Here is a 10,935-nt window from a genome sequence, read left to right as displayed (position 1 = left end):
CCGGGGGAGAGAGGTACAAAGAAACATCATTATCCTGGCCCAGCTAACTACAGAAAAAAAGTTCATGCAAGAGATCCTAGCTCTAAGTCTAATTATTGTCCCAAACAAAGAAACCTATCCACTACCATTGAACCAATCCCGACTCCTTGGACAGAGGGGAACTGCCCTTCTCTTCCTCAGGCTGTGTATCTTTAAGGAGCCACGCCCGTCTCCCTCAGAGTGGGCTGGTGAGATCCATCCAGTGGCTTTTTGGTTACTGGCTGAGCACTTAACCATTGAACAACTACCATTCAACCCCCACACTATATCATCTTAAGTCTCATCTCTAGTTTTTGTTTATTACTCTTATTTCCAATAAAAGGCTTAATTCCCAAAATGTTCCCATATTGTTTATAAAATATACATAGCAGGTCATTGCCTATATCCTTCTACATTAGCCAACCAAAATAAACAAATATTTAAGAGCTACCACTGAAAAATAATTGTCACTATACTAGTCTGTTTTCTTATTGTTAATAATATCTGACGTTTATATAACACCGTTTGTACAGCAATCTCATATTGTGTCTCCAAACATTTATTCATTAGTACTTCCAATATTTCTATGCATGGTTTGGCAAATAATCATATCTGGTCTTCTACTTTATAAAACAAAGCCCTAACTCTTAAAGTGGCATGAGCCTACTAACTTCATATTTTCCAGCTCACAGTCCATTTCTATCTGCTAGGAGGAGGCAATACATAGAATCCACGCAGCATGAAGCAATTTGACTTCCCTGCATTGTGAAACAGCCAAGCGGTATTTGGGTCTTATTTATTCCCACCTTTTTGTATGCGATCCAGTCAAACACCCTGTCAATATCAGTTGCCTGTAGCACTTCCTGTGAGACCGGATGGGAACTGGCCAAGCCATCAAGCAGCATCACTTCATGCAGAACATCTGTCAGGAACCTCTGCTTTTCCTGCAATACAGATGAGTCAATATCATAGGTGATTCAGGGTTATGACAGAATGTGTGTGACAACTGCTACAGAATATGTGTCACTTAATTGATGAAGCTCATTAGTCTTAGATGGTGAGACTCAAGTGAAACCCAGTAAATAAAATGCCTCCTAAGTTACTTGAAAATGTAGGCGGCTGCTTTGAGCACGGCATGAAACAAAATCAATGAACTACTCTGGACTCTAAAGAGATTTTTTTTTTTAAATTGACTCTGTTTAACAGTGGGGAAAGCAAAATTTGGACAGTGGACACATAATGAAAGTGGCTAGGATACAGGCTTCGTGGGGTGTGCTACAACATAAAGACGACAATCCAGGTTTCACAGTGCCTTTGTAAGTGCATTCAGTATAAGAATACTAACTAGATTTCAGGCTTACAGTACTGTCTCACTATTTAGTATCACTAATCTCTAATACCATGTGAACAGGTCATCCTCCCTCCCCTTTCCATGCCCCCTGTGAGTGAGCGCGCACACACACACACACACACACACATTCTCTCTCTCTCTCTCTCTCCCCCCTTAAGAATGTGAAGAGAACACAAGTAATGAAAGATATAACATATGTGATGCATATGAGAATTCCAAATAACAAACACAAAGCAGATAACAATGCATAAGAATAATAATTTACCATGAAATTATAAAAAGTCAAAATTACAAGACTTCTCTTCTGTGTATCATTGAGATATCAGTCTCTACTCTATTAAAAGTAAATTTATTATGGTAGAAATAAAACACAGTAAAAAGTACTTTTCTGTTGTTTTGGATTTTAATATATCCTCCTTTAAGGAAGTGGCTTGGGTTTTGTCGCCAGCACACCAAGGATGCTGGCAGCTCTTAGTCCTCCTGGCCTCCTGCCTCCAAGGGGGGAGGAGTGAAATCAAAAAGAAGGTGTAAGGGATAACAAGGGCTAACTAGCCCCCAGACAGTTAGGAGCTAAAGAGTATCATTATGGAGATTAAAGGCTGCAGAGTTAAATTGCTCAAATCATTCTGAGCTCAGTCCTGGAGCGTCCCAGGTTTGAGCCAGCAGATAAACAGTATGTTATTTCTGAGCAAGTTGTAATTTCAAGCTGAGAGAAGACTAGTCCTGGAGTTAAATAAAATAGAAATGGAGAATAAATATACCATGAAAAGAATAGTTAACTAGCACATGTAAGTGTACATTCCTTTTTCTCATGCTTTAAAAAATATTTTGTTCATCATTGTTTACTTTGTACAGTTCAGTGGCTATATATTGGGCTTATTTATTCCTCTTTTACATTAAGAGTTCTACAGAAATCAGCTGTATTCTCTCAAAGAGAGCAATGCTGAAACAATTGAACCAAACCACATTCTCAATTACAGAGGAGTGCTCCAGATCCCGGGAGGCCATATATAAGAAGTTTACACTTGACTGAATTATATGAGAATATGGCATAAATAGGCTATATTTCTTCTCAAATAAACGTCCTACTTCAAGGCAAATTAAATAAAATGCAAATAGATATGATAGTTTAAATGGTTAATAATAAATAAAATAATACATACATATCTCATCTTGAGTCTACTAAAAAAGACATACTCAGGCTTTAGACAAATGACCTGGATTGATATAATAATGGAAAATCATGCACCAATTCAAAACAATTTTACAATTGATTTACTTCTAAGCAAATGTTCATACCTGTCATTCATGTAATTTCAAAATGTGCATTAAAAGTTACTTGATTTAGAATTGATGGAGGAAATTATAAAATATATCATTTTACTTCAACTTGACTAGTGAACATTTTTAAGAAGTACTAGCTGAAGGTGAGCTATCTCCATTCTGAAGATAAAAAGATACATCTTCAAATAGTGGTCACCTCCTGTAATACCTATTCCTCACACAAATAATCTAAAACTATAGTATATAAACCGAGTGTAAAATGATGCTTTATTTGAATTCAAGTTCCTAATATTTAGCAATACATAATATACACATTTATCAATATTAAAAATTATTATCAATATTAAAAGTAGTAAGCCCCTTTTAAAAATTTGTAATATTTAAATGATATTAAAAATGGTAATCTTAAAAATAAAAACAATCAAATTGTAGGAAATTTTGTCATATATCAATTTTGTTATGTTATATATGTACAGTGAATATTTTTATACCAATAAAAAAACAAACATTTTCTTTTCGGTAAGTAGAATGTCCATAAGCCATGTGTAAATATAGTACAGTCAGGTTATTAGCAAAACAATTCATCTACATGGTTGGAAAAAAGGATACTGTGTAATTGAGAAAAAAGGCTTATGTGCATAAAGATGAAAAGCAAGGGAAAAATCCTGGCAGGAAAACCCTCACAGAATCCTGAAGAAGGAGTACCCTCAACTGAGGAGAAAGCGAGAAAGATCCTAGCCAGAGGCAAGTCCAATTTCAGAAAACCTCAGAGTCTCAAGGGGAAAACATACTAATATTCTACAAAGACTTATGCCTATGTCACTACAAAATTTAAAATTATATACAGCATCCTAATTTTCAGTGACCCTCCTCAGCAGCAACAGGAAGAACAACAACAAGAACAAAGGAATCACTAAGTATTGATTCATTGTCTGTTGTTTACCAGGGGTTGGGAACTAAAAACAAAGTCAAACTTAATGAGCTTCTATACTATGACCCGGCATGGCATCCGGAGCCCACACTGACACACTGAAAGTAACTTTTTAGTACAAGAAAAGATGGATGGATGTCTGTGTTTTGTAGGGAAAAAAATCTATCTGTGGTGTTTAGTCAAAAGCTAATTTTATTTCATAGTTTAATGTCAAAGGGGTGGCCAGTCTACCATGGTCACAGAATCAGCAAAACAAGCCAAATTGAAGAACCTGAGTTATGTTTAAAGGGGACTTAATGTTAATAGGTGCAATGATTCCTATTATTACAATACAAGCACTGTATTAAGTTTTTTAATATCTGCATATCTAAATAGTTTCCGTAATCTCTTTGATACATATTCTTTTATAGGAAAATGCATGTTGAAGGATGAGTTGCTCAGATGGATAGGGGAAGCAGCTCAAAATGGTAAACTATAATCAGAGAAAACAATCTAGCACAAGGATTGACATACAACCGCCTCCCACAGGGACAAACAACAGAAAAGTGGATGATGGGAGACAGAGGATGATGTAAGATATGAAAATAATAATCTATAATGTATTAAGGGTTCAGGAGGGATGGAGGGAGGGAGAAATGAGAAGCTGATATCAAACGCTCAAGTAGAAAGAAAATGCTTTGAAAATGATAATGGCAACATATGCAAATGTGCTTGATACAATGGATTATGATAAGAGATGTAAGAGCCCCCAGTAGAAGTATTTAATAAAAAAAACCCACCAAACTCCACACTGTTTGAATCCTCAAATACCAACTTAAAGAGTTTGGTTTTTAGACAGTAGCAGAAATAATGTACAGTAAAAGTTATGTCTTTGTAAAATTAACTTAACTGCAGTATTCATGGAGGTTGGAGGTATGTAGACAGGAGACAGGAAGTGGCCACAGTACCTGAGAGAGCTTTTGGTGGAGTATTAGAACAGGTGTTAATGAAAGATGGGTGGAGCTCAGAGATAATCTTTAATGATAATTAAGTTGACATTGATGTCTTAGTCCACTTGTAAATGATGGGGACGGAATTCTCAGAGATTCACATGGCTTACAAAATGAAAGAATAATAAAAACAAATTAAAAACCATGAAGTCATTAACAGGAATCAGAGAGAAAGTTTGGTTTGGAGGGCAAGCTACAAGGTCAGCTATAATATCCTCTGATGAAAGGGACCATGACTCAAAAGGAGATGCACAACAGGCAACTACAGGGAAAGCCAGAGTCCTGGAGCAAAGGGAAATGGTCAAAATGTTGCCAATAAATTGTAGTTTGTATAGAAAAATCAATGTAATGTCAGAATCTATTTTTTATTTCTTACATTAGCATTTCATTCGTTAGCATTTACCATTATATGTGGAAAGAATTAGAATTATTATCACATTCTTAAATATGCCTGAGTCATTTATTCTATTCTTTGATATCTCAACATGAGCTCCACCCGAACATGTCAAAGCGTGATAAGCTAAACCGCATAGGCCCCGTCTAACAACCGTCACAAAGAGCCCAGGCAGTGCAGATTAGCCACTGGACCATTAACCACAGGCTTTCTGCTCCCATCAAGGTTTACGGCCTTGGAAACCCCATGGGACAGTTCTACTGATTCTGACTCATAGGGTCACTACGAGTCAGCATCTGTCACTAGTGATAGGTTGAAGATAAGGAGAACTGATAGGAAGAGGTCAGTATCATTTAAATCGATTATGAGATGGAATCATTTTAATAAAGGGTAAGACCAGACAGTGGTTTTGACTCTGTCTTGGGGGTAGGGGGAAAGTAAAGGGTATCATGAGAGGGACAAGGGGTAGGGTCAGAGTGGAAGAGCAGAGAAAAATCTGAACGACTATCAAAAAAAGGTAGATACATGAAGCCAAGTTTAGGAGGATCTGAGTGAAACGTGACCCAATTTAAGACACGGTGCGGTATGCACAGGCACGGAGAGATCAGGAAAGAAATGCCTACAGCAGATGTAGGTTACATCAGAGTAGCTTAAAAGATTCAATTATCTAGAAGGAGGGATGTAACCATAAAAGGATCTTTTAGCATTCCTAAAATAAAATACATTAACAGTGCTCAAAGTTTGATAAAATAGCCCTGATTAAAAGAAAAACACCTCTCATTCACTGTATGGTCTTGAGCAAGATGCTGAGCCTTTTCAGACCTCAGTGTCTCTCAACTGTAAGTATATGGGGTTATGAACAGAGAAGAAGAACATGTGTTGTTCTACAACTATTTATTGAACTCCTGCTGCATTTCAGATGGTGTGGGTGGTCATGAGCATCGAGGTGCAAAGCATGGGCCCTACCTTCAAAGACTATAGTTATAGAAGGGAAAAGGGGTGAAAACAAACAGTGAAAAACCATTTCTTCTACATACAAAATAAAAGTGGGTTCCAGATATATTTTGACTACACAGAGAAAGCAGTGGTTTTATATTCTTTGGCCTGGTGAAGGGCCAGGAAGGTGCCTGGGGTGATAGTTTGAGTTGTCTTTTTTAAGAGAATGAAAGAGAAAGGGATATTTTCGGCACACAGGGCTGGGTGGGCAGAGTAATGAAAATCAGAAACAAAATGGGATAAATGGTTGGGGATGAACAGAGAGAGAGAGAGAGAGAGAGAGAGAGAGAGAGAGAGAGAGAGAGAGAGAGAGTTTTCAAGCATTTCTCATGGAAGTCTAGGAATCTAGAGGAGTGACTTTATCATATTCATGGGTAGAGACTTAACTGTGAATTAAGAGTGAGGAATAAAAAGAAAACAAGAGGCAAACAACATTTCTTAACTCCACACAAGGTTTACAATATGGACTGGAGCTTTGTGATCACAAAATATTGTTAGCAATTGTTTCTTTCAAATTTAATTCAATTTGGGGGTAACCAATGGAGATCAAACAAAATAATATACTTCATGTCTGAATTAAATAGAGATGTAAGGATAAGTCAAAAAGTATTACTATAAAATCATATAAGCAAAATTACTAAAATGTGAAGCTACTGCTTTTCAATAAACCTCCTAAGTCTATCCACTGCTGGTGGCAGTCTTTCTATCTCACCTTTACCCAAATAACTCATCCTTCTTCGATTTATACCTTCAAAGCAGAAGTTCTGTTGTTCTGAAGGGGCTCCTTAATAAAAAGAAGCCTGAAGTGGCAAGATCAGGGTGGTAAGGTGGATGTGGGAAAGTTGCCAAACAAAATTCCCAATAAAATAGAGCACACTTTGCTACCCCAGGAGAACTAGTACCCCTGTCCTGGCTGTCCCCACAGCACTCTCTACATTCATTGCTCTCTCTCCCACAGGACTCGGCTTTCCTGCTGACTTTCAAGCTAACTGAAATTGCCACATAAAACTAAATTCACAATTATGAGGTTTATTAGGGGCTTTACGAAGTTAAATTCATGTGAGAAATGCTCAGGATACTGGGTTCATTCAGGACCGTTTCCTCTCTGCAGTGCCCATACTCAGCCCCTCTCTGGCCCTCAGCCTCTTGGTGGACCCCGGCCCTGCTCTGGCAATGATACAAAGCTCTTTTAGGCTGCCAATAAATGCCCGAAGAATCTGTCACCCACTCTAAGCCTCTCCCAGAAGTGACTCAGCTCTAGCGCCACGGGTCAACAAGCCAAGCTCCCTAAATTAGGTGCACAGAAGAACCCCACTTCATAAGCCAGCATCCTGCCCCCAAACATTCAACCTTCCCTGCTCTGCAGTATGGGAAGCCCACTAGTCTGTCTCATCATCCAGCCCCTGGTCTGGCTGCGGATCCTCTGCCACTCCTCTGGTGTCACGGCGGTCTCTTGGATCAAGTGCATGTGCAGGGACCTTAGGGTCCAAAGGACACACCCCTCTCCTGGCTTTTCTTTCTTCCTAGTGGTGATTCTCCCCAATGGTTTCTGAGATGGCTTGTTTTATACCCATTGGTATGGTAATCACGATTAACTTTATTAGCAATTACTTACAGCTGAATCATAATCCAATCAGTATTTCCCCCAACCTTATTATCCAGACTGATCGAGAAAATAAATTTCATTTCGTTGGAGGAAGCAAGAGTTGTCTGGAAGAACCAAAATTAAAGAACCAGAATTCACAGTCTTGCATTGTGAATGCAGTTTTCAGTATTTTAAAAACGTCTTCATAATGCATCCCTGTAATCGCCCTGTTTCCTTTGTGAGAAACCAATCAGGATCATTCCTTTAGAATCTCCCCCAAACAACCACCATGACCTTCTGAGTTGAACTTTGTGACTGAATTTAATGGGCCCAACAGATCGTCTCTGAAGTCGCTGCTTGGTTGGACCTCCCTTTTGACGGTACCCCAACGACAGACTGTGGCTGCCATCGAATCAGTTCCAACGCCTATGGACCTTACATACAAGCGAAGTCAGCATGGCCCGCTCCTGCGCCACCTTCTCACTGCTCTTGCGCTTGAATCCGCTGTCAGTCTGTCTTGTTGATGCCTTTCATCTTTTCTCATGTCCTTTTCCAGAGAATGGTCTCTCCTGACAACACATCCAAAGTATCTGAGATCAAGTCTCACCACCCTTGCCTCTAAGAAGCATTCTCACTATACTTCTTCTAGGAAATATTTGTTTGTCCTTTGGCAATCAATAGTATTTGACAGATAAGTGATGATTAATGAGTAATAAGAGTATATCACTGCAATAATGTTTCTGCAGTCACCCACTCATCACAGAGACATGCTTACAAGTGTTTTATTTGGAATAAACTCATGTAAACTGAAACCCTACTATCGATTCTCTTGACTTGCCCGTAGATAGACATATATATATACATATATATTCATGTATGTATAAAAATAACCAAATAAATGGAATGTATTCCTTCTTAGATATTTGAAATAATACCTTATTCCAAAATATATTTTCTAAATGTAAATTAAATCTAATCACTATGAAACACTGAATGTTTTTAAAGCCCATAATGTTCTCTTACGTAATATAGGTACTTTTCTAATCCATTGTTTCTGATCAATAAAAACATTGGATTAAATTATTCAACAATGTAATCTAAACCTAATTGTTTACTGACTGTTTACTGTACGAGAGGGGCTGTATTAGTACTAAAAGGCTACAGAAACAAATATAACTACAATCTTTTTCTTGCCTCTAAGAAACTCCCTGTAGGTAAAGAACAGTGGACAGGTGTACAATCAGTTAACATCATGTGACACATGCAAGGTTATTAGCATAAAGAAACTATAATGATGTAGCGATTAGAGAGAAATTTAAGGGTAAAATGTTTTTTCTGGACTTATGCTCTTGTTAATTTCACATCAGTTAATTCATCTATTTGGGAGAAAAGATGAGGCTTTCTACTCCTGTACCGACTACTCAGTCTCAGAAACTCACAGGAGCAGCTTCACCCTGTCCTATAGGCCCACTATGACTCGATGGCACTAAGTGAATACACCATAAAGAAATAAGATGTAATATGCCATCTATGTTTCATTTCTATGAAAATCTATCTTATCATAAGAACAAGATTAAAAAGATTTCTCAGTTCAAAAGTTCGCCGCATGTATCATTACTAACATGAACCCCAGAACTATACAAGGTTAAAATAAAACAGACAGGTACACACACACAGCTGAGCTTTCCACTCTTATTCTTCATGATTTATTCATGTCATGACAAAGGTGAAAGTAGAAGAATATGATCAAGAATTCAAACTAGAGGAAAATGTATTGAAGAATAAAATCTACTAGGTTTCATTCATGCTTCACAGTGACATGGTATCTAGTTAACTTTTCAATTACCATAAGTAAACACATAATATAAATGCATATTTCTGAAATTTAGAAATTATTTGGATCCCAAGTGTGCTATGATATTAAAAGAACCTAACTAATTTATATTTTATAGATAACTTAAACATACTTGTAGATAAAGTAAGACTAAAAAATAGCTATTGAAAATAATTTCTGATTCTATATAACAATGTATATAAAAATTAACATTTCAAAATTCAGTTAAAATAAGACACCTGAGAAAATGAAATACATTATTTTCATATATAGGTTATAGAAACACAATATTTATATTGAAGTCAAACTTGTATAAGCAAATACATATACACTGGGCATTAAAAATAAATTTTGAAGCAATCATTTTTAATGTGTTCAATGCAATAAACACAAGGTTTGCTTCTGTATTTGTAGACAAAAGTTTTCAGAGAAAATAGTACATGAACAGAAACTTCAGGAAGCTCTCTTATGACACTACACTATGCCAGGATCTCAGTAATAAGCTCCTTCGGAACTCAAGGAACCATGCTATCACCTATTATCCCCTCTGCCACCCAGGGTCACTTAAGGCCTTGGACATAGGATGGGGCAGTTCATCTACGTCCTATAAGAGCACCAGGAGTCAAATTTGACTTGTGGACAAGAAATGGGTTTGTGTTTTTCTGTTGTATAGTAACTATCTGAAATAAGTATGGGGTTCTTTTAACTGTCGATCACTTTTCATCTACTGCAAAGCCATCAGTTTGCTAATGTGTCTGAATCAACGTATGAACTGAGAAAGCAACTCTATTTCTATAAGAATGTCCTGAGCAACTTTATCAGTGACTTAAGTGACTCCTGGCTCACGACTTTAGGAGCTGCTGGCTTGACAGCAATGAACAGCAGCACGCTCTCAAACAAGAGAACGTGGGTCACATGGTGGGTCCCTTCAGCAACCACATCCTGCAGCTGTTGTGTATCCTTTGTAATTTTCAAGATCCCTGTGCCATACTTCCTAATAGCCAAGACCTGAAGCACCTCAGAGAAAATGCTAAGGTTGAACATTCACTGCATTGGATTATAAGCAATCAAATCCTGGAATTCCCACAGACTTACTCAATCCTCTTAAAGCTACAGTGCAATATTGGCATGGCAGATGTTATCATCAATCCATCACTCAAGTTTTCATTAATTACGATAATCTTAGGTCTTTTACAATAATCATGAAGATGCTCCAAACACTGTCAATCATAGTAATAATTATGAACAGGTTGTCTAATTACATAGCTCATTCTGATTCTAGTGGCCCAAAAAATTACTGTGAACAATCACCATATGCTAAGTGTTTTCCTACAACCCTCTTAATTAACACAAGTAATTTAATTTCCCCTTATTTTTTGAGGATTTTATAACTTCTTCCTCTGTTTTGCTCCAAATACATGTCCAATATTGTTTCATGTATTTTTAATCTCTATATTATTTTTAGTCAAATAAATGCAGTCCTGATATAGACACGGGAACTAATGTTTTTCATAATTTATCTGATTATTTCATTTCATAATTATTGTTATTTT

At 37.2% G+C, this 10,935-nt stretch overlaps 1 protein-coding gene across 1 annotated transcript in view; it reads right to left on the bottom strand.

The window, feature by feature from the left end:
- Positions 1–301: 301 nt before the first annotated feature.
- The window catches only part of LOC142436499 (thyrotropin-releasing hormone-degrading ectoenzyme-like), a 30,211-nt gene continuing 19,577 nt past the window's right edge, over positions 302–10,935 (bottom strand). The window contains exon 3 of the mRNA XM_075540112.1: positions 302–962. Coding sequence (XP_075396227.1) covers positions 705–962 — 258 coding nt within the window. The 3' untranslated portion in view covers positions 302–704. The remainder of the gene's footprint in view (positions 963–10,935) is intronic.

This window comes from Tenrec ecaudatus, unplaced genomic scaffold (assembly GCF_050624435.1).
Source record: "Tenrec ecaudatus isolate mTenEca1 unplaced genomic scaffold, mTenEca1.hap1 Scaffold_3688, whole genome shotgun sequence".
Classification (NCBI taxonomy): domain Eukaryota; kingdom Metazoa; phylum Chordata; class Mammalia; order Afrosoricida; family Tenrecidae; genus Tenrec; species Tenrec ecaudatus.
Note: the sequence above shows the minus strand (reverse complement) of the source record. Positions and strands in the feature narration are given on the sequence as shown.